This window comes from Aythya ferina, assembly GCF_964211825.1.
Source record: "Aythya ferina genome assembly, contig: HAP1_SCAFFOLD_104, whole genome shotgun sequence".
Taxonomy (NCBI): Eukaryota; Metazoa; Chordata; class Aves; order Anseriformes; family Anatidae; genus Aythya; species Aythya ferina.
This window is the reverse complement of record NW_028181415.1, coordinates 122008-146547: the sequence shown is the minus strand read 5'-3', so window position 1 is coordinate 146547 and position 24540 is coordinate 122008. Positions and strand designations below refer to the sequence as shown.

The following is a 24540-nucleotide window of genomic DNA, read 5'->3' as shown; positions in this document are numbered from 1 at the left end:
CTGCCTGCTTCCCTGCTGCTGCCAGCCACCGTGCTGCTGCCACCCGTCTTCCCCTGGCACGGTCTCTTGCGGCCTTGGCCAGCCTGGCCCAGCAGCATCTTCCTCTCCTTGCCGGGGGGGTTCTCTGTCGTCGGCCTCCTGTGCTGGCAGCTCTGCGCTGTCCCGGGGGTGCTGCTGGGCGCAGGGCGCTTGGCCCCCCGCTTGGTGCCGGTGGACGCAGGGGCAGGCGGGGGGCTCTTGAGGGGACCCAGGGGGCGTTTGGGCAGGGGTCTCCTATGGTCAGTGCGGCCCTTGGGGTTGGGGCGTTTCTTGGGGGAACTCGGGGGGGATTTGGGCTGGGGTCTACGAAGGGCACTGCGGCCCTTGGGGTTGGGGCGGGTCTTGAGGGAACGCTGGGGGGGTTGGGGCAGGGGTCTACTAAGGGCACTGAGGAGCTGGGTGTCAGGGAGGCTCCTGGGGGGACTCAGGGGTGGACTGGGTAGGGGGCTCCTAAGCGCACTGGGCAGGGGACTGGCTGCAGGGCTGAGCGGGGGGCTCACTGCTGGCACGACGGGGGACTGCAGCGACAGCCCACCCTCAAGCTTCTCGGGGCGCAGCCCAGGGGTTGAGGGGACCTCACCGAGGGCTCCTGTGGCTTCCAGTCCCTGCGTGCTCGGCTCCTCGATGTCCTCGCAGAGGTCGGGCAGCTGCGAGAGGAAGCGGCTGAGGGCAGGACTGCTGGGCAAATCGGGGAAGGCGTCCTGGGGCTCCACGGCATCGAGCCAGCTGAGCAGCTCCTCCATGCCGGGGATGGGGATGTCCAGGTCGGCCAGGAGCTCGTCCTGCATGTGCTGCAGCTGCTGGCTGTCCCCTGCCAGCTCTGGAAAGGCCTCGGCAAAGGCATCAGGGCCCAGCTCGGGCAGCTGCGGGGGCTCCTCAGGCACCTGCGGGGCTGTCGCCGCTGAGGACGAAGCAAGAAAATCCCCCAAGACGGGCGATGTCAGCTTTCCCATGGCCCCTGGGTGTGGGGCGCCCAGCGGCCGGCTGTGCCAGCCCCAAACTCACCGTCAGGCGTCGCCGTCTGGGTGCTGGCGGTCCTTGGAGCCTGGGCAGGCTTGGGGGCAGTGGGGCCGGGCAGCGGGGGCCCCTGGTCCTCGCTGAGCCCCACGGCGTGCAAGCAGGGCTCCGGCAGCTGCCCCCGGCTGCTGCTCAGGGTGCGGGGCGTGGGGAGCGCCTGCCCCCGCAGCGGAGGCCCCGGGACGAGGGGTGGCGGGGGGTTGCGCTGGGCGGGGGCCTGCAACAGGCAGGTGCCTGCGGGGTGCAGGAGCTCCCCATGGAGCACGGCCCTGGGCCCCAGCCCCAGCGCATGGTGGGGTACCAGTGTCCCCGTCACCATGGGCTGTCCCCACTGATGGACACAGGGGGCACAGGGAGGAGCGGTGTGGGGGAGCTGCCCCCCGGCGGGGAGCTGCACCAGCTGCAGCTGGTGCCCCATGGTTGGGAGCTGCACCAGCTGCAGGTTTTGCTCCACAGCGGGGAGCTGCACCAGCTGCAGGTTTTGCCCCACAGCGGGAAGCTGCACCAGCTGCAGCTGGTGCCCCACGGCGGGGAGCTGCCCCACAGCAGGGAGCTGCCCCCCGGCGGGGAGCTGCCCAAGCTGCAGGTGGTGCCCCTGGGCTGGGAGGTGCCCCCCAGGTGGCAGCTGCACCCCGGCGGGGAGCTGCAGCACCTGCCCCTGGACCCCCGGCACCACGTGCCAGACGGTGGCCTGGGGCAGCGCGGAGGGGAGGGTGGGTACCTGCGGGGGCTGCAAGGGCAGCGCCGTCGCTCCGGGGAGGGAGGGCAGCAGCCAGGCAGCCACCGTTGGCGGCACGGCTGGGACGACGAAGGGGGAGTTTTGCGTCTGCGCAAGCCGCGGAAGCCGTCTGGGGAAACCCTCTGTGGGAAAAAGGCCGCTGGGCTGAGCTCTGGGGCGCTGGGCTCGCCAGCAGGGCCGCAGCCCCGGGAGGAGCGGGAGCCGGCTGCTGGACCTGCCATGGTGGCTGGAGAGTGGGGCAGTTGCTTGGGGAACCCGGGCAACGGGGGTTCCGTCCCAGCGGCTCACCAGCCCCTCACCGACATCTGAACTGACTGGAGAAGGCGGCTTCCAAAGTCCTCCCATTAAACGGACTACATTTGAATTCTATGCTAAAATTGGTGAGCTGTACAGAATATTAGGACCAAGCTACCTGCTTTGATAGCAAACGGTTGACCTTAGGTAAGTTACAGTCATATGATGGTTTGACTGGACGGCATCCTTGGTTTACTAGTGATCAAAGCTGACCAAATCCTAGCCACAGAACAGAAGCGTTCACTAACTTGCTAGAGAGAGCACTTAGGAATGCAGGAATTTAACTGCTTTAATGCTGCTCTTTCTCTCACGTATCTGCAATTTCCTTAAATCACAAATTGTCACTAGCTATCCTTGTTCATTTATTCAAAGGAACATGATTCTGGTTGAAAAGGCACTCTAACAAGTCCTCCGTTGTTCCTAGTCTGTCCCTAGCTTCTTTGAGAGGTTCAATACAGTAGAAAATTAAAAATAATAAACTAGCAAATAATTAACGTGTGGAAGTGGTCTTTTTTCAGATTAGATTCCACCATTCAGAAAATCCTGCTTAAGAGACATTTTTTCTTTGCTTTGAAAGACTGACCTTCCCCAAAAGGAAACTAATTAGTATCTTCAGGCTTGACGAAATACTTGAATTCCTCAATTTAACAGAATTGCTTTGCACAGCCCTCCTATCCTGCTTACCTTGCAAGCAGTGTATCCAAGTGGGGCGGGTACTGCTGTATTTATCAACGAACATCTCTTTCACGTATATAGCCCAGGGATCCCCATGCCCCGCACTTGTGTAATGCATGCAAGACGTTGACTTTCTTCCTCTACTTTGGACTGGTTTAGAGAGAACGAGTTCGCCATCTGCTGGCCAGAGAATTCACTGAAGCCCGAAGAGCAGTAGAGCAGAGGCATTTTCTTCTGTGCTCTTCCTGATTTTTCAGCTAGAAGAGATACTTCCAGTCTAGTACAATCAGGATTCTTTTGACATTAGTATCGTAAAAAGTCCATTTTTGCAACACTGGAATTTGAAAGACCTCCGTTCAGTCCCTAATTTTGTTCTTGATAATGGGACAGATTGCATGAATGTTGGCAAGAATGTGTGAACAACCAGCCTCCCCTCCATGTCATATTTTAAGATGACAACTTCTGGTGCTCCCTCTCTCAGAAAAGAAAAATGCTTGGAAACAATTGCACTCGCTCTTAAGCTTGAAGAAACTTGTCAGTGCCAGAATCTACTGACTCTGGCAATTTACTTCATCATCCAAACTGGGCAAAAGATATGAAAACCTCTTCCGAGATTTTACTTCTCCAAACATTACGTGAAAGGCATTCAGCTGTACAGCAAGAAGCTGAAATAGCTGAAGGTAGTATGTAATTCACGTGAATTGTTCAGGCAGGTTTTTTTTAGGAAGGCTGTGATTCATTAGAACATTACTAGCCTCTAAGCCTCATGGCATCACCTTCCATCTTGACTGCTAAACCTCCTTGCTCCCTACTATCTTCTTTGCCAAGATACAGCTGTCCACATTTACTTTTCCTACTTGGCTGGACTGAATTTAAGAAGGGAGCTTGCAACTCTTCCTCTTGTTTGCCACTTCATCATCAAACCAAATGAAAACCATTTGCCTTTAACCTCTTTATTTCAGGCCTTCTTTCCTAGTGGTCATTCAAAACTGGGAAAAAAATAGTCTACCAAGTGGGGTTTTTTTTTGATTTGATAATAAGTCTGCAGACTGTTAAGTCATCAAGCACTTCAAGACTGTTTGAAATAATCTCGAGATTAATATAAAAGGAATTCCTCACACACGCTGCAGCCGCTTACCTTTAGTATAGTCGTTGGATGCGATGGAGCAGTATTTCTTGCTTTCGCCTGCACTGGAAGTCTTCCCTTCCTTGTAAGGTTGTTTACTGCTCTCACTTCCGCATTACTGACATGAAGAGCCATCTGGAGGATGGGATTCTTCCTTCTTCTCCCGCGTTATCTTCTGGAAACGAGGATCTAAGTGTTCCAAGGAGCCTTTCGCTTTCCTGGTGTTTCTCCTTTTTCTTCTTTTTCTTCTCCTTTTTCTTCTTTTTCTTACGCTTGCGATTGGCATTGTCAAAGTGGAGCGCACAGAAACACAAATCATGAAGTCTGAAAGAAACATGCAAGTTAAAAAGGGAAAAAAAGATGTGGCACTTGTTGCCTATATGAAACTTGATTTATTTTACCACAGGTGATGATTTGCAGCATGTCAGCTATTTTGTGGTGCTTTGTGCACACGCAACTTACTTTAGATGCAGCAAACTTAAGCCGTCAGATTGAAGGACCATAGGTCCTGGTTTGTACACAGATCATTAACAACGGCTAGCTCTGGAATACGTGCAAGCAGAAAAAATCTTTTAACCTAATCTGGAATGGTGTACGGATGTGATTCGAACTATGTGGTCCAAAGCTAGTGCTCTGACACAATTCAGCAAGAGCTTTCCTGTCTTCACTGATCAACCTAACAACATGATCCCCAGCCAGCTGATGCTATCTAAATAACTTAGAAACTACCAGAAAAAAAAAAAAAATAAATAAAATAAAAGGAAGACATGAGAAGCACCCAGAAAAGAATTAGGATAAAAAATGCGGAGTATGCTGGAATCCTTGCTTACTTGGAATCCTTCTCTCCATCTTTATCCTTAGACTTCTGTTTCTTCCAGAACTTGTGATATTTTTGCATTTTTTTCACCACCTACAAGCTCCTTTTCTATCTTTCTGTCTTTCCTTTCTATTTCACTTTCACTACCTTCTGCACGGGTATATTTTCTTTTTCTGTTTCCTTCTGTTTCATTTTTCTGGCGACAGTTCTCCAAATGAGCTGACACAGGTGGAAGCGCATGTCTTTCACGAGAATGTCTTCTGGAATGTTGCTGAGGTACCGAGCAACGATGCAAGTCTGCTCGGGGTGTGCTAAAGCGACGTACATCTTCCTCTCTCAAGAGGGAACCGTGAGGCCATCCGCTTTTGTAATGATAATGCTTATGTGACCTGCTGTAGTAAGTTGCAGTCAATCTGTCAAAGGCTGAATCGCCGTGAGAGAACTTTCTCTCTCTACTGTCTCCTGTCGCATGAGGTGAATAGTAATCCTTGTAATAGCCACATCTTTCCCATCTCCGTGCTTCGTCTCGATAGTATCTTTCTCTGCTCCAACTTCTTTCCCCTTTGGATCGGTAGTACCTATTGCTACCTTGTTCTGATCTTCCTCCGCTGCCAGATCTGTACTTTGAATATTTGACTGCTCTTCTGCCATTCTCAGGGCTGTTTCTTTCACGAGGGAAAGATCTGTACCTGCTTCCCTCCCAGTACTCCTGCTTGTGACTCTTTTGCTCAACAAATTCCACGCTCTGAGAACACCTCCTCTTGCTGGAAGGACCTGCTTTTTGACTCTCCTTCTCTTCACTAGGAGCATGTTCCCTCTTGCTTCGGTAATGCTCTTTCTCAGTGGTTTTAGTCTTGTCCTTTGTATCTTGGCGTCTATCTGCAATAGCTAAGGAAGAAAGATTGTTAGAGCTACATTCAGTGTCAGACTTGAGAGAGGAAGTTTGCCGCAATTTCTCACCAGGCTCACAAGACTCTTTGCCGGACAAAACGGTTTCTTTTGAAATGAGGTCACGTTCTTTTGATCTTCTTGCTTTCTCCTTGTCTCCACGGTCATCACATTGGTACTGGGTGAGGTATTCATCATTCCCAGGAGATTTCGGAGGTTCCGCAACACTGCATAAAATAAAAACCCATTTCTCACTTCTGCTGAAGGACATGAATATTAAGAGTAAAACCTTCCAAAGGCAAACAAACAAACAAAAACCTCCGGACTACAGGAACGCTCGCAAAGATATGCCATTTAGAAACCTCTCCTGTGATTAGGACACCTTCTTCAGCTCCCAGAGAAAGTGCTTTTTCCCCTCTTGCTTCTGAAGCCATTGCACTAAAAAAGCAAACGCATCTGTCTCCTTCCACCTGCTGCTCTGAGAAAAAAGGCATAGGGGCGAGCGGGGAACAGCCAGTGTTTCTCCAGACAGTGGAGAAAAATGGAAAAACATTCTATAAAGGAACACAAGTTCTCCTTGAGGCACCAACCTGCATCAGAGTGATATGCTCAGTGCTGATCATTAGTTCTGTTCGTGACACTGGACACACAGTATGGAATTGTACTAATTTAAATCCTTCCATTAAATACTATTAGTAGACAGATAAAACTGTAACGAACTTCCATAAAGTCTTGTCTTAATCAGACTGTGCTCATTTTACCTCATTTCCTCTGACAAGCTGTTCAGCTGGCTGGCTCTGAAGGACTCCGTGATGACTTCTCGATTGACTGAAGGCATAGCTCCAGGCATCTGCAATTAAAACGCACAAGTCAGCAGACAAAAAAATACTATTTGTAGTAGTACTGAGGACTAGTCTTGTCAGAATGTCTCCATTAAATGGTAAGCAAGACCGCTGTGAGTTGTATGCATTATCTACACTTCAAAGATAACCCCAACTCACCCCCCAAAATCTACTTTAGGAAACTTAGGAATTTTTATCTCAGCTGAGCTTAAGTTGACAAGTTCTAATGTAAGCTCAGGTCTGCAAATTCTAAGGGGATAATACCACAAAGTCTTACGATCACATGTGTGCTGTGTTTTCTCAGTATTTCACCTGAATTAGGAACACAATAAACACTCCCGAATACATCGTAGGTGAGAAATTCTCGATGGAGCAAATCTATGTTTCAAGCGATCCATTTGTTTTAGAAAAGAACATCTCAGAAGGTTTAACAGGTTCAACTCGGCAAGTGGAATCATCAAGTTTCAGTCCGTTTTCTTTAGATTCAGTAACTAACCTAATAGCACCATTTAGTGAATCTGTTTTTGGCAGCTCATGCTGGGATCTTCCTTTGTCAGCATTCTGACAGGAAGAATTGGAATGCTGCAATGTACGGACTACCTTTCCAACCAAAATTCCATTAGAGGACATTGCATTGCATTTCAAATTCCTTTGAAATAAGCCCTTTGACTCCTCCTCAGACTTTCCTGAAGATTCTGCACCATAAGGGACTGTGTTATCAGAGCTGAGTTTAGGATTTTCATTCACTGTTGGCTCCACAAAAATTTCATCAGAAACTTTTTTGTTTGTTTGCATTTGCTTCATTTGCATTACCAAATTTGTAATTGTGGATGAAGGAACAGCCTGGTAGAGATCTTCATCCTCCACAGCACTGCTAAGACAGTCAGGCTGTGACACAATCTGACGAGCAGGCAATTTATTGTGAATACTGATGGTGATCTTCTGTTTTCTTGACGTATCAGTCATTGAAGGCCTGGTAATCGCCTGGTTTTGAACACAGGCCATTGGTGGTGCTGAAGATGGCCTTTTTAGGGTGACACCAGTGGTCTTTGTGTCCTCTTTTATGGATCCATTTCCATTTAAACGGCTTGAATTCTGTATTTAAAAAGAAGAAATTGCAAGATGGATTAACGCAAACACTGCATGTAACATTTTGAAACACAAAACTCTCCTACTGAGTGTTTCTACAAATGGTCTTAACACCTAAAAAGAAAAACACACTGCCCTTTAAGGATAAATGCAAGTCCAATAAGCGTATTCAATTCCTGCTTTTGGTTTACTGCAGATTGGTATCAAATTAACATCATCTTTGAAAACCAGCCAAGCAACTTAACATTACCTGCTGCTATTCCCAAATATATTTATTTTCCCCTTTAAACATACCCTGAAAAGCCTGAAGTAATCGTTCTGGTGCTCAGGAATAAGACATTTAGTTTTCCCTGTCTTAGCTAAAGTGACGAGGATAGGAAAAACAAGTCCTCTTTTAAATGATTTGAGGATTAGTACACTCTGCTTAAATAGTCAAAGAGCGTAGCTCTCTGTGCTTTAGAAAGCTGTCTTGGAGGTATAAAGTAATGGAGTCGCATGGCTGCACAATTTAGCAGTAACCACTGTTTGAATGACTCTGGCTGTAGCATGAGGGCTGTGAAGAAAGCTGCAGCGTGGGAAGGAAAACAAAACTAAGATGCCGAAAACCAAACAAAAAACCCCACACCAAACCCCAAACCCACTAGCAGTTTGGTGCCGTTATCTGCCCTCCCGCTTCCCTGAATTACCTTAATCATATGAGGAAGAAGTCGTGGTCCCAGAAATCCAGCCTGCTTACTATTAGCCCCCTGCTGACCAGGAGGGAATGAACAGGGATAAGATGGTGCTGGCAAGTAAAACGCACGTTCTCCAAGTGTCAAATCATAGCGCCTTCAGAAAAGAGCAGTGATCGTAGTTTAGTTTTTCTTTCAGCCTACTCTTGGATTAAATCCCATCCTATCATTTTAGAGGAACAGCTCATACGATATGGAAGCCTTCTCCACAGAAGGCTTCGCCAAGACTACAAACTGAAAAGTAGAGAACAGTCTTCCTACTAAGACTATCACTTGCAGAGCAATAATTCATTCTTACACCACAGATGACCTTCATTTCTCTCCTTCTCTAAATTAGCCAGCTACAGATAACACATAGATAGCAATTTACATGAGTGCTGCAGTTTAAGGCCAAGCAACAAAAGATAATAAACGACACAGAGAATTTCAGGTTAGACAGAACTGAATTAGACAAATAATAATCTTCTCCTGGGATAGCAAGAAAAACACTTGCAAAACAGAAAAATATCAATAACAGGAAAGTAAATCTCTTCTGAACACAATTTAAGATTTGTTATTACCTGATATAAAAAAGTATGTAAGCTTGCTGACCAAGAACTCTTTTAATGTCAGTACGCACTACTTTAGCATCATTCATCTGATACCAAAGTCCATTACCAGCCTGCAAATAAAGACAACGATTTCTTTAGGTGAATTGCACGTTTTCCAATTGAAATCACGGGTAGGAACAAAATACACACATGTCAAATAAAAATATAATGAAATCTTTTTCCCTAGAAACAGTAGCTGCTAGTCATGCTTTAATTGGTTTGCCAGCACAACCTTTACCCTGTTAGAAATGCTGTTGACTTCTACCTTTACATAGCATATATAGTGTCCTGAGTGACAGCTGACACCGTGATGTACCAGCACCGCGTATAAGGCATAGAGCAGTGGTTCTCCCATTGACTGCGACATGTAGGCTCTCAGGTCCAAATACTCCGGATATTTCACCTCCTAAAGAGACATCAAGAAGATAGAAAAATTATCCCAGAGTACTTTGTGGACTAGCCAGAGAAAAACACTTCCAAAAAACACAGACTAGAATTGATTTCTAGAATATATTTCTAGAATATATTTCTTGATTCACTACAAATAAGTCTTCCCATAAACAACGGTTAAGACTAGAAGTTGCAGAGAACTGTTTCCTGATGAATCAGCCTTCTCAGAGGAAAGCATATGCTTCTTGTCAAGCGGGAACTTTATTGATATTAAGAGAAAGAATAAGCCATAGTCGTTAGTCTACAATTATTGTCTGAAAATATTAACAACTTTCAGCCTTGGGGGATGTCCCATTACACAATGATATAGTTGCATTACAGTGGTAAACATACCTTGTTGATCTTTCCACCTGTGAAATCTGCAAATCTTTTCAGTGATATTGTGAGAACCTTGGAAGAACGGTGTATGGTAAATCTCTTGGATGCAGGAACCATCTTTTTACACCTTAAAAACAAGCAGAGATAAGTGTTTGAAGGCATCTTCTTTTAGCCCCCAAAACAAACTCCTTTTAATGTCTCACGCATGCCTATGCTATTTGAATGATATTTACTTGCATAATAGGTTGGTCTTTTTTCTTTTCATAAACCCATGCACTGCGTGTCAGGTTTGTTAATACACAGAAGAAGGTCAATTTTCCCAACAACTCAGAGCATAGCGGGAACAGGAATCTCTCACAAAAGGGTATGACCAGGTTGGATGGCAAGGTACCATTTCTTGGTCTACAAAAGTGGCTATTTGAACTCCAATCCTGGATACATTCTTTCAGCTTTCAAGGGAAATACAAATACTGAAAGCGGAACGAGAGAGCCTTGGTCCCCAGGGCTAGAAATTGCAAATAATCTCCAACATAGGTCCACTATCAACATCAAAAATACAACAGAAGCACATGGTCATTCTACAGGAGGGAGACATTTAACAGTAGGAAGTCTTCATGTACTGAGCTTGTCTGGAAAGACACTGAACCCATCTGCCATCCTTTGAAACAAAATAGTTCAGTTTGACACATTGCCCGCTCCAAGGTAGGACCTACGGTGTAAGCAGTGAAAATTAGCCACTAGCCCAGAGAACAATGGAAACTGGGCAGTTTACATCAAGAAAAGTACTGTCGAGAGCTAATAAAGAGAAAGAACAAAAGTAGCTCTTTTTGAATTCTGATGGCAAAATACAAGCCAGAGAATTGCAAACCCATAGGGAATGCCTATGAACAAGACTTCCCCCCTCCAAAGAAACAAAAATCCAAGTCTTTTATAAACTTCCACAAAACTTGTAAGTAGATCCAAAGTTTAGAGGTAGTCCAACAGAGTCATGCAACATAGAAAACTGACGTCTAGGATTAAGACCTAATTCGTCAAAATCTTACTCGCTACATTTATAGCAATTCTCTCCATCCAGCTCTTCAGGTTTCACAAAGAGTTCCAGAGCTCTGCTAACAGACGAAACCGCCTAGAGCAGCGAGAAAGAAGAGCGCAAAGTCACTGTAATTCAAAATTCCAGAGACATACTAGTAGTTTATAAGAGAATCTTACTAACATACTCAAGCGATCTACTAGGAGCACTGTGAAGAAGGAGGCAGAAAGAACATGCTCAGCATTGACCTCACCTGGAAGGCATTTGACTTTGGAACAAATACTTTTCCAGTAGCCTAGACAGCATCTATAGTGTGCTTTGTCATCAATACTGGGGACAAATTCATCAGTCTAACAATTAGATGCATATTGAGGTAGAACAACAAAGAAGTAGGACAGCATTATAATTTTTGCAGAAAGAGAATTCTTTCCCCTTAAACCCAATGCAAATGTGGAGACTATTTACATGGGTTCCACGGAAGGACAAAGTCCAATCCACTTCCTTAGCACCACCAAGCTCTTACGTTTTAACATTATATGTGGTTTGGTTTTTTAAGTTAAACAAGTTTAATTTAGAAAGTTATGCATGTACTTAAACATCATGAATTATCTTTAGAAAACATCTTACCTTTATATCCAAAGTGATATCAAGAAATGCCTCATACGTATCCGAAACTGCTTTGCAATTCAAGCACTTCACTGGAAACAAAATATAAATGCTTAACATTATGTGAAGGAGACTAACTGCCCAAATTCAAGTTGTTGACAGATACTACTTTAGACAAACTACAGACTGCTTTACTACCGACAAAAGACACAGATCAGTTCTAAGGACAGGAATATTTTTTCAAGTACCTCTCGATCTTAGAAATCCTCCAAATATTTGATGAATGATGGTGGTAGCTTGAGAAGATCTGTCCAATCTGGAAATAAATTATAATCAGACCTCAGAAGATTTAAGGCACAGAGTTAACTCTTCAAAGAGTTTGATGAAAACCAAGGATGATGTAGACTTGCGTTGCTGATAGTAAATAAGGCACTAAAAGGTGCTAGAGATCATTTCTGAGAGTAAATAAAGGACTAGAAGGTGCTAGAGAATGTATGAAAGTGAACTTGTTTATGCTTACTCGGTGCTTCCGTTCAAGCACGCTTCCTGCATAGCATCAACAGTATAGCGCAAGAACTCGTGTGCGTCTTCTTGACTGCCAAAACGGAAATGTTGTCCTATTCCTAAATAAGAAGATGATAGTATTGACCTCATTTAAAAATGAAATCATTCTTGTATTTCTAAAATCTCTCTTCATTGGAGTGTTAAAACCACTTAGACACATCAAATAATTATTTGAAGATTACAAGCTATCGAAAAGAAACACATCTGAAGCCACTTACGACTGAGATTACTGATAACATGCGTAGGCTCGATGGCATCAACAGTGCAACGCAGGGCCTGGTTAATGTGAGTCTCCATCGTGCACATCATGCAAAAATCTTGTTCACGACCTGAAGAGTGAAAGAACAAAGCATCCCAGTCCAGCGAAATATCCATACCTACAAACATCTAAGTACAATTTAAACTATAGATACAATATCCACTCTCCTTGCTACATTCTATTCTCCCAAGATGCCAATGTCCCAACAGTCTTGTAACATTTCATTTCACACAACTTGACAGAAGAAAAATATCCACTAAGCCTGTATTCAAATGCATTTTGTGATGAGAAATCTAAAAGACTACTGCAAAGTCGCAGTTGTAAAGGCTGACAGGAATGTGAACTCCACAGGCTGCAAAATGTATTACTCTCTAAAATTACTACCAAATGCATTACTGTCCAATGCACTTCATTATTCCCATGAAGCAATAAATGATCCTTTAATAAACAAACAAACAAACAAACAAATAACTAAATAAATAAATAAAACATGGTGCATTAATTGCACTCCATATGCTATTCGGAGCCCACTGCTAATACAGTGCTCAAAGCCAGCTGCTACAGGTAAAATCAGGCAAATAAGCTTATCTCACAGAATCACTGCTGTTCTTTCACCTTCAGAGCTATCCAACAGATTCAAAATACTGTTAGAAAGTACTCACATGACTGGCTGTGCTCAAGAGAAAGCATGTAATTGGCAAGTGGGGGTGTGTAGGTCAAACACTGTAGAGTAGCATTAAGAAAACATGTGTTGCCAAGATTGTACAGGCCAACTCCAACACTTTGTGTTTCTCGCCAATCCATACAAATCTTCTCAGGTGGAAAAAGAATGCTCTGTGGCGGAGCAATTCCATCATTAACGACTGCAAGAAAGTTAAATTTAAAAAGAGATCTTGTTTGTTTGTTTCGAAGAAAGGTATTTAAAAAAATACTATTCTGCAGGAGCACCTAGAGGAGCTAGCTACAATCCAAACCAGAAAAACTTATTGCAGACAGCTTTAATACCACCAAATTCAAATTGGCTGGTCAACACAATGTTTTGGGGAAAAAAAAAAAAAAAAAAAAAAAAAAAACAATTTTAGTCAAGCATTTTAATTCTTCTAAGGCAAGGCTAACTGCCATTCTGTTTGTAGCACCTAATGCCAAGTTCCTCTCCATCTATAATCTTTAACCTGATTAACTCAACTACTGTTTTTTTCCTTATTATAACTTAAACCACAAACTTAGACTTGAAATTGTACGGTAAAAACGTAAAAACTAGGAACTAGGAATGACGGTACCCCTACAGATACCAGATTTTTTCCTGAGCAATGTTATCCTTCAAAAAACCTGTGAAAAATGGAAGCTGTGAATAGCAACAATCAAACACTTTTCTCTGCAAAACAGAAAAGACATGGAGGAATCTGTGCATTACAAAAAGCTCCCCGTATTTCTCTGTTGACTGTAAATATATCAAAATTAATTTCTGTAACATCAGTCACTTCAGTTGCCTTAGGGGATTCGCTTTTGAAGTCTTTCTTCACAGTAGTCCCCTTCTCTAGCAGTGCAACAAGTAAGAACTGCATTTTCTACTTTTGCTTTGAAGACAATGGAGGCAGGATAGAACGCACACTTACTTAGATCTCTTGGGGCAAAAGCCTTAGATTTTTCAGATGATCTACAGTAAATAGCACCTCCACGTCCTTGGGCCACAGAGACTTGGCTTGAATCTTCTGCAGGCACTATCCGGCCCCAGTTGGCGGTGCGTGACATCAGTATTTTAGTACTTGGTTTCTTGGATTTGCCAGACCGCCTTGAAGAGGGCTTTTTAGGCTTTGAAGATTTGGGCTTCTTAGCTACGGTCATTGTTCACATCTGCAACAGAGACAGAAGTTCTGGCTGACGTAAGAATATCAAGAAGCATTCCAAGAAGAAAAGAGTAACAGAAGTCCTGTCACTTAATCTCAAAGAAACAGCCTTAAGAACTAAATCGCTGGTATGAATGATTTAAAAAGAATCCCCAAACTAAACACACAAAGTGAAAATTTCCATCTAAACTCTATCAGTATTACTTTTTGCTTCTGCAGAACTAGTGGCTGATGCCATTTCTTTCCCTTCCGTAGGATTTTAATCCATTACAACTCTGGAGTCTTTTTAATATAAAAATGTAGAAGACATTCTCTGAGGGGAATCAGTTATTTATTGATTTCCGGAGTTGCGCAATTATCTGTTAATTAGTACCTATGATCTAATAGATAATTGTTGCAATTATCTATTGCTGGCATTAGTAACGGAACACTATTACTTCACTGCCTGCGTTTTTCTGTTTCGTCTGCACAAAGGTACCCAGAACTCACTGCTACTTTTCTTCTGTCTTTCCAGGGCTCGCCCTCTACCTCACTGTCTACTGCACCAGTCATGAGGGGTTTGTTGTGATTCTAGAATGAGCCTAGCTTTTAAATACACCTTTCATGGGCGTCACTTGGTGATAGCAAGTTAATCTGTGAGGGCTCCTCAGTCTACATCATGCGGTCGCTTTTTCCAGGTGAAAAAGCGGAGCCGTAAGTGGCAGTACACTAAAGCCCTGGCACGTTGAGATCCATGAGGAGAGATGTTTGGCCCTCCTTTTCACTCCTGGGAACCATATACCTCAAAACCCACAGAGGATGGGCTATATCTCAGAGAAATCTTGGGAAAGGAGAGCATGAAGAGCATGTTTGCAAATTTATTTCTCCCTGGGCTTCTTCTGCTTCTCCAAGAAAGACGAGTTTGAATATAACTTTGGCAGCAGTACTTCTGGTGTTTTACTCCTACCACATTTAAAACTCCTACGACAAACTGAAAAGTTAGACTAAAAAGCAGCTCTTTCCGTTCTCCTTTCTAAAGTTGCACGCTTTCCTCATGCAAAACAACAGGGGAATGTAAGCTAGAAACGGAAATGCTGAATGTAAAACAAAACAAAACAAACCTCAGCCCTCCAGGACAAAAGCCAATAACTGCTACAAAGTCCTTTTTAAAATGCTGATTAGGTTTCAAGGTGATACCGCTTTAAATAAGCGTAGTTGTGTGTCCATAGGCAGAAGCTGAATAATGACAGGATGAACTTCTATACTTCATGTTTTGTTACTGTCTTACTGTAGCACACAGGGACTTGTTACCTTTAGGGAAACCACTAACCTCATGGAGGGTTTAAAACATAAGCTAGTTTGTTATACCAAAATGACGGAGAGAACAAAGCATAAAGTGCTTTCAGATTTCTAGCACGCCTTGATTGCTATCCATTAAACTTCAGACACGTTAAACAAAACACAGTAAATAAGAAAACTCCTAGTCCCACAGCTGGCAAATTGTGCGCAGAGGTTGTAATTAGAACTTTTTTGCCCTGACGTTTTACATTTAAAATTGATTTTAAATCCATTCTATACACACTTTCCATTCCTGAAAAAACAATACGCAAACCTGACAAATGCATTTACATGAGAAATGAAGTCGTCCTTGTCCGATTGGAAGACTAAGGTGACAGCTCCTGGGCTCAGGGATAAGCTCCGATCTTCACCAGTGACAGCTCCTTTTGTAGGATTGAAAGGGAAAATGTTTCAGCAACACATTGGAAACATACTTAAGGGACAAGAAACAAAATCAAGACTGCAGTGAGAAGGAGAACAGAAAAACAATACTGGGGGGAAAGGAAAGGAAAGGAAAGGAAAGGAAAGGAAAGGAAAGGAAAGGAAAGGAAAGGAAAGGAAAGGAAAGGAAAGGAAAGGAAAGGAAAGGAAAGGAAAGGAAAGGAAAGGAAAGGAAAGGAAAGGAAAAAAGAAAAAAAGGGAAGGGAAGGGAAGGGAAGGGAAGGGAAGGGAAGGGAAGACCTTGATCTTTATACTGACCAATGAGATAAGCCTTACACATTTTTAAGTTTATTTTTGACAACTGATTGAGGTGTTACCAGGTATTAAGTACGATTCAAGAGCAAATATTAACACTAGAAAGAAGAAATCCGATCCACCACCACTGTTTCAAAATACATCCATTTCTCATTTGGAGATGACGTCTCTCTGGCAAGGTAGTAGAAAAACTGTAAATACCGATAGAGCTTCCTCTCCCGATGTTCCATATACATACCGATGCTGTTCCTACACCTACGCTCTGAGCATAAATTTATGTTGACATGAGTATCGGGTGTTACTCCTCTCTTTGTTTGCCTTGAGAGACACACCTCTTGTCCATTGAAAAGTAAATTCAAGATTCCAGATCACTTAAGACAGTTGCTATCCCCCCATTCAGAGTTCTGCAGCAGCACTCTTCAGATGTGTTTAGCAGTCTCTTTAGAAAATGTTATCACTTAGGACCTGCTTCTCAGTAGGTCCACGTTTGGCCTCCGCTTAGCAGAGAGTCAATCCCAGCTTAAGCTTTCGTACAAGAGCCCCTTCACGAAACGGAGTTGAACCCTGACATAACTGAGTTGAACCTTTAACCTTGAAGCTTCCTTAAAGAAGAAAGCAGCACCCAGGCCAGGAAATAGAAATTAATCGTCACTTTACCCTGAAACGCAGTGGGCTATTCTGTGCTGGCAGGATTGCTGCCGGGCTGGCCAACGAGGCGGCGGGCAGCTCCCCGGGGCCACAGGGCCTGGCACAGGGAGCCGCCGGGGGTCTCCAAGGTCCGGGAACAGCGGCAACAGCGGCAACAGCAGGGACAGAGGGGACAGCAGCGACAGCAGCAGCCACCTCAGCCGGGGCCGTCTCCACAACCGCCACAACGGCCTCGGAACGCCGCCGAACTCGGAGCTCCAGCGTGACGCCTTTTGAACCTGGCCGCGCTGCTCATGGCTAAAACCAGAGCGTTTCCTCCGGCGTGTGTTTACTGTCGGTGCCGGATCGGCCCTCACCCCGAGCTCTCCCTGCCGGGAGGGCTTTGGGGTTGGGGTTTCCCTCCCGCCGCCGCCGCGGGCAGGCCCCGCGCGCAAGGGGTCCGCGCTGGGGAGCAGCATCTCACCCACGGCGAGAGACCGAGGGCACGACATGAAAAAGCCCCGACACGAAAAAGCCACGACATGCGGCCGAGGCGGCGGGGAGACGGCTCTGAGGGAGCTGCCACTTCGCCCCGCCGTCCTCCCCTCCCGGGCCGCCCCGCCGAGCCCCGTGCGCCTCAGGTGCTGCGCTGAGGGGGTGGCTGGCTACTGAGACAGCTGCCCAGGGCACTGCTCATGGCACCGAGCCTGACGGAGGTCAACAAGTGTTGAACAATGCTCTCAGACATCGGGTCTCACTTTGGGGTGGTCCTGTGTGGAGCCACGAGTTGGACTTGGTGATTATTGGGAGTCCTTTCCCCCTTGGGATGTTCTCTGATTCTAGGTCAGCAATCCAGTAGCTGATGAGAAGTGTGGAGTCATTCAAAGGGAAGAGAGAGCACAACACTTCTCGTTTGCAGAAGCGGCTATTTGGTAACCAAACCGATGATTCCTTTGCTTCTAGAGCAACTAACAGCAGGGATCCGCTTTACAATGGAGGGAAAAGAGTCGTTGGCATGTCATGTGAAGTAAGCTTCAAATCCCAGAGGATGATTTTGTTGGAACTTTATTCAGCTGAAAACACAGAAGCCTTGCTTCTGCTTGTGTTAGTTACAGCTCCAGTTTACTTTGGTTGGGAGGGAAGGCATTCCAGGCTAATGTGCTGTACCTGTTCCTTCAGCTCATTGTCCATAAACGGAGGAGCAAACGAAATCAGTTTAATCTCCATTAAATGCAGCAGACAAAGCGGAGTAGAGGGCGATCTAGCACTTAATTTTTCCTGTAAGCAGGAAACCCAGAACTCAACAACACTTTTCAAATCTTGTCCTGCAGTAAATGACCAGCTGAGTGAAGCTTGCATTTAGAGGATGTGCTCCTCCAGTAGACGGAAATAGCTTTTCCTCTTCACAAGTGCAACTGAGTGGTGGACTGGCAGCTACGTGGTTAACTAGTTGTGCCAAAGGGGTTGTGTTGAATGCACAGAAAAATATGCAGGTCCCAACAGTAAAGGGTTGTCTGTAGGCATGACACTGAGTACAGATGTTGTCTGCAGGTTCGTGCAGAGTGCACCGCGCCAATAAGCACCCAGAGTCGGAATGCACACAAAGGTCTTTTAATTATATAATTACTTATAGAACTCTGCAGAGTCAGGTACTTGGCCATCTTTCGCAAAGCAAGCACACCTCTGACTCGAATCACCGTCATTTATACACAGGAAACTTGTGAAAACTCTCTCTTTGGCTCCTTTGGATTGGTTATTACAGCTCACCTAACTTATCTCCGTTGAGCTTGTGCATTACAGAGGAATACCGGGGGGGAGGGGGAACAGGAGAGGGGGGACACACACCGAATCCCACATTAGCATAGATTAGCATTTTGACAGGTGTGATTTTTAATGTGCTAATGACCCTTAATGAGAAAAAGGTTACTATAGGTCAGTCTGGAGCTGGTGTTCTCCTTCCTGTTTTTTCCCTTTTAGCCCTTCTCTTCCTTGCTTCTGCTAGCTCAAGGCTACCTGTCTCTCTCCTTCTTTATTTTCTCAGCTAAAAGACTGCACAAGCTACAGGCCTCCCTATTTGCTTCAACATTTCCTTGGTTTTGTTTTTGTTTTTTTCCCAGCTCTGGGACGACACAGGTGTGGTTTGATATTTGCCAGTATAGCTAAAACTCACGCCAGTCTGCTCACGCACAATAAGTAGTAAGATTTAAGGACTGGTTTCATCGGCTTCTTCCATACTAACATCCTTCTTATGTTTTAGATATGCTGGAGTTAAATCAACACTAAGTTACTACTTGTGGAGTAATTGCCTTAAGCGACTAGGCATCATAAGCACACCTCCATCCCAAAAGCTACCCGCCTCCAAGGTGCAACCACCCCTCACTGAGCACGCCCTCGGAATTTCTCACAGCCTGTACCTTTAAACGCAAGTGAGATCATTTCTACCAAGCACAACCAAGATATGCATGACTAGAGTCACTCAAGCTCCACCTTAAAGATAGAAAATAATATCAATTGCTTTAAGAGAAAGGGGATGTTAGGGAAGATACTATCAGGAAGATTCCTTCTGACATCACTCGACAGGCTGAGCCTCTCACTCCCCCACCCCCACTCCATTGGGACGCCGTGGGGTAAGATCTGAACGCTTGCTTATACCAGGCGTCTCTGTGGAATCTTAGAAATCTCTAGAGTTTTGATGCTTTTTAATGTCTTAATACCTAGGCTGTGTACCTGTGCATTTCATGCATGCTAGCTTGCTTTTGCAGACAGTGAATTTATCACTGACAATCCAAAGAACCTGTGTACCTGTCGCCGTAAGAAATTGCACTTAATTGCATTCTTCCTAGCTGTGAGAGTTCTCCTTGAATGCGACTAGAGCGAGGCCGTACTGCGTTGTTGGTGAATCCGTGACCGTGATAGTTCAGCACCCTGAATCCGACGGGACCCATGACGGTCAATTGGCTACACCCCTTAACGCGACACTACTAGAGGAAGAAGATGACAGGGCTTGCATGCACTGCATTAGGCTTTGCATGTGAAAACACCCCCAAATAATTTCACGTGCATTTAACGTTTTTAAAGGGAAAAAAACAGGAAGGTGTAGACTCTCTGTAAGCTACAGCCCTACATAGTTAAGGCATCAGCATTCATTCCTTTGCTTGATAGCAAAGTATGAACATACAGAAGAGTTAAATATTTTCTTTGCATTCTTAAAGGCGATTTTTCAGACTTGGGCTTCAGTTGTTGGAGTTGAAGAGATCAGTAGACATCCTTACTTTTACGTTAAGACCAAAATCTTTATCTAAGATTGTGTTATCGAACGCAACTAAACTCCCACCCCCACATGGTTTTTTTGTAACTTCGCAATGATCTTGCTGCAGTCCCACTCTGATGGTCTTTCAGTAACATGCAAACTGCCGTGGCAGATTCTGTTACAGTGCTTTTCTATTGACAGTGTGCATAACACTCAAGGTAAAGCCCCTCATTTCGCAGTGGGGACATAAAGTGTTTCTTTGGACCCTGCTGCTTCTGTTAGTACTCACTTTTTCACAAACTTGTTGAACCTGAGCCGTGCCTACTGAGCCAACGAATGCTTTGATGACACAGTATTTTGTCAAAGCAGTTTTGCTTCTTGGAGCTACAGAAGCAGCTCTGGCTACGTGATAGGGAATTGTGCTGCATTGGCAAAACCAGACTTAGCTACAGACTTACAACACTTGCTAACTCGATCTATTTCAAATCTCATTTTAACTTTAAAGGACAATCAGTTTTGTGGCTCCTGTCTTACTAATTTGCCTTGTTTTGCATGGAAGGGAAGCCTGTGAATGTTTTGCTTTATTGCATGCTTCAAAAAAAGGCTGAGGAAGAGACTGGAGGAACCTTTTCTATTCTATGGACTTTCCCCCGACAGTGTGGAATTGCAGGCTACTTGGATGAATGTTCGAATATGAGTAAGGGAGCAGACCTCAGCCAAAGGAGGTGGAATCCTTGCTTAATAGTAAGTATCAGTGTGGGGACATCTTTGCTTAACGGGAGCCATTTAAACTCTTCATAGAAACAAAATAAGCTGGACATCTTATGTTTGGAAAGCAGTATGGTTACACAGCGGCTAACATAATGACTTGAGTCTACTGCTCTGCAACTTCAGGTTTTGTTTTCAAGCAGTGCATACATCAGTTTAAGCTTTGGACAAGGAGATTTGCAATGCAAATAGTGATAAACCAGAATCAGTGGCGCTGACGAGTGTCAAGTCTTATATGCTGAAATAGCACCTTCAAGAAAATCTGTTTATCTAGCCAGGTAACGGTGTCTCCCTGTAAACATGAAGGAAATGCCAGGAGCAGCCATACCTCTTTGCTGTCAAAATAAAGAGCAAGTCGAGGCCAACATCATGCCATAGTGCAAAGGCTTGCGAAGAAAGATCATTCTAAGAGGTCTGCAAGAAAAGATGACTTACTTTGTCATAAGTTTGTCAAATAGAATGGACGAGTTAGTAGTCGAGTACCGACTGTGTCCGACTCTACAGCTGCGGCGCAGCTCCAAGTCCCTGTTTTCTCCGTGGACTCGTCTCACAGTTTTTGCACCAGCTCTACTCCTCAATGTTCTGGTGACTGAAACGCAGAAACAAAGTCTTTTGAAACAGTGAAGATGGGATTCTCCTTATTTCACCGTTGCTCTTGTAAAATGGAAACAGACAGACAAAAAAGGCACCCTGAAGTGGATTGAGTTTTCTTTACATTTCAGATCAGAAGTTGGTGTCACAACCACTGCATTCCACTTCTTTATCGCTCTGCACGTTTAAACTGTCTACTTAAAACTGGGACCTGTAGGGAAATTTTTAAAGAGACTGAAAGCTAGCCAGACAAAAACAAACGTGCAACTTTTGTTCCATGCGGGAGGGAAATCTACTCCACTTATTTCTGTCTTGGAAAAGTGAGAACAATCAACACCTTTCTCTAAGGTGTTTTCACTCCATTCATGTCAAACTGTATCTAACAGTGCTCAAAACAAACACTAGGACATTGCAAGCCTCTTCCTAAGAGGTGTATGTTTGATTACTCTGTTTATGCATGCAGCACTTCCATTTCCTGCATTAGGATCTAACAGCTCAAGGAGGGAAGAATCGTTTCAAGAGAAACACCCAAACACCACATAACTCAAACTCGTGCTTTTTAGAAAAAAGCCTGCCCATTGTTTGCCATACAGCACCCTTTGGCACAGGTTTGTTGCTTGCACTGTCATTAAAAGAGCCAAGAGGACAAGGGGAAGGGAAGAGCTACACCACTGTGCTGCTAGGATCAAATGAAAGCCATGGAGTGACCAAGTGCCATCCTCTTCAGTAACCAGCGCAAATAGGTATCCCGGGGACTTACAGCCACTTACCTGTGCTATATTCTTTTTTTCGTTCCAATTTTGGCTTTCTCAACTGCCTACATTAAGAAAGAGGACAGGGCAGAGAAGGGAGAAAAGACTTGTTGTATTAGACCCATCAAGGATGGGAAATTTCACCATGTTTACAAGCCAGTGCTCCATGGTATACAAAGAGAAGCCTGTAGGCCTCACGCAGGATCCACATCCCAAGTCTGCTGCGTGCCATATACACGCGGTTCTGTATGTACCCACATTTCCTAGCTTGCTCATGTTGAATTCTCAAAATTATGAGCAATAGCACCCAAGTGGAAAAGATACATGTCCGGGTTTCAGTTAGGACAGCGTTAGTTCTCCTCCTAGTAGCGGGTAGGTTGCTATGTTTTGGCTTAGAATGTGTGAAAGGATGTTTAGAAGAGTGCTGATACCACCCCGATGTTTCAATTGCTGCAGAGCAGTACTTACAACAAGCCAAGGACCTTTCGGTGTCTCACTGTCCTACTGGCGATCAGAATCGGCGCACAGCAACAGCTGCGAGGGGACAGACTCAGGATGGCCAACCCCAACTGGCCAAAGAATTCTATGCCTTATGGCAACACGCTGCACCATGGATAGGGCGGGGCAGCCGGGCTGCTAGGGGTTACGCTGGGCACTGGTCAGCGGGTAGTGAGCAACTGCATTGTACATCACTTGTTTTGTACACATTACTAGTAGCAGTACTATCATCATCATCATTATTATTATTTTCCTGTCTTAATAAACTGTCTTTATCTCAACTCGCGGGCTTCACTGTCCCGTTTCTCTCCCCCATCCCAGAGAGGGAGGTGGGAGGGTTGCAGAAGGGCTGTGTGGTGTTTAGCTGCCGGCCGGGTTAAACCACAACAACACCTCAAAGGGGTTGGGGAAAAAAACAGGTTTGTTTTAGAAAAGCGGAAGACTTTCACTGAGAAGAGGGATTCTAGTTTTAAGGTACTGGTACACCATCAGCATGCTCATAGGCCTCTGCTGATTTTAGCCGGAGGTTTATCAGGCCACAACTCACTGCACATGCTTTCTCTCTTGCTTTTCAATCTACAAATCGAACAGAGATTGAACATATAGAAATACAGTACCTTGAAAAGCATCTTCTCTTGACATTTCCCCTCAGTATCGCCATACTTTCTTCAAAGCTGGAGACTGAACACCGCAGGATGCTTTTGCTCATTGATCTTCAACGGTGTCCGTTGAAACATTCAATACTGGGAGAAGAATAATCCTAGGGAAAGAAGGAAACAAGAATATATTTATGTGAACCACGTAGATTCAGATAAAGAAATTCTGCCTCACGCAAGTTTAATTGACCCTCCTGACTTGGTAGTGGGGCAACTAATTGCAGGCAGACACTGAAACGCTGCTGTGCTCAAGAAAAACCGGGAGAGAAAAAAAAAAAAAAAAAAAAAAAAAGCTTTCAAAACTAAAGCTTCCCTTTCCCCACCGTTTTCTTGTGGATAACTTAAGCTTAATATCCTTGGCAAAAAGATATTGCAGCAAAACCTTTCACATAAAATTAGTGTTTCGTGAAAAACAACAACAACAAAAAAACCTTTAAATTCAATTGGAATTTTTTTCAATAAATTCAATTGGAATTTAAATTCAAAACTTTAAATTCAGTTGAATTTAAATTAAAAAAACTAAACTAATTAATTTAAATTAAAAAAAATTAAATTCAATTGACTGTTCAGAGGAACAGTCAAGCTTGACATTATACATCCTAGAATTAAAATCTAGTTTGAGTTTTTCTCCCATCTCCAGACCTTGCTAAAGATGCTTATTAGGAGCTCTGTCAAAAAAAGTGAAAGGCTTGTTATATCAAAGCTTCGAACCCTTCTTACTGCCCTTGACCTTCTTCACATTGCTGCTCCTACAAGGGTGAGCACTATCATTTTTAGTACGGGAGGGAAGCTGTCATATCCTTGAGTGGGGGGTCGTTCTGTTTACAAAATGAAGTTCCAGTAAGAGTACATCAAATGAACCAACTTTCTTCGAACTTTAATTCATCACTATATTGAATGAATGACCTCTGGATTTCTCTCTCCCATTTGGAAGTCAATTTGAAAACAAACTACCTCTGCCATAAAGAGCCAGGCATCAGAGACACCTGTTGCGCCTCAAGAACAGAGAAGGTATGAACGACAAGAGCAGCTGAATAAAATGCAACTTGCCATTAGAAATGGGTGTACTGGCATCTACAGGTGCTGCTGGCATCTCCTCATTTTCATTACTCTCTTCATCTGGTTTCTCGTCTTCAGTAGCAGGGTTCTGCTGTGGTGACTTGGAGTTGTCGCATGGAGCACACGCTGCAGAGGTGCGACCTTGCAAGAAAGAATAGATACCAAAGATCTTCGTCGTGCATTTTCAGTTACAAATGCAGAGACAAGTCTTCAAATCCTTAGCGTTAAAGCACGTACCTCTTTTCTCACGAGATTCTTTAATTTGTTCACAAAGTCGTCTAAACTCTGTATCCATTTCGTTCCTCACCATTGAATATGCAATGCCTTCCAAAACATAGGCGCTGTGACGATCTGAAATTTTACACACTTTAACTGAATGTTGTCTACCAACCAATGAAACTGTTT

At 44.4% G+C, this 24540-nt stretch overlaps 1 protein-coding gene and 1 long non-coding RNA gene across 2 annotated transcripts; both read right to left on the bottom strand.

Moving 5' to 3' along the window:
• Window positions 1-1799: 1799 nt before the first annotated feature.
• Window positions 1800-3987, bottom strand: LOC311428627. The gene is made up of 3 exons (XR_014687801.1): window positions 3903-3987; window positions 2774-3236; window positions 1800-1917 (listed from the first exon to the last, which is right to left on the bottom strand). It is a non-coding gene; the product is annotated as an uncharacterized lncRNA (long non-coding RNA).
• Window positions 3988-6815: 2828 nt separating this feature from the next.
• LOC311428631 (ubiquitin carboxyl-terminal hydrolase 42-like) lies at window positions 6816-15621 on the bottom strand (the record flags this gene model as incomplete). Its single annotated transcript, XM_084539986.1, has 13 exons — window positions 15530-15621; window positions 13691-13928; window positions 12737-12937; window positions 12034-12144; window positions 11772-11874; window positions 11500-11567; window positions 11273-11343; window positions 10659-10741; window positions 9631-9742; window positions 9113-9253; window positions 8818-8918; window positions 8213-8354; window positions 6816-7532 (listed from the first exon to the last, which is right to left on the bottom strand). Exons 2-13 carry the CDS (start codon window positions 13917-13919, stop codon window positions 6816-6818), a joined length of 2079 nt encoding a protein of 692 aa, XP_084396112.1. The 5' UTR covers window positions 13920-13928; window positions 15530-15621.
• Between the last annotated feature and the right edge of the window lie 8919 nt (window positions 15622-24540).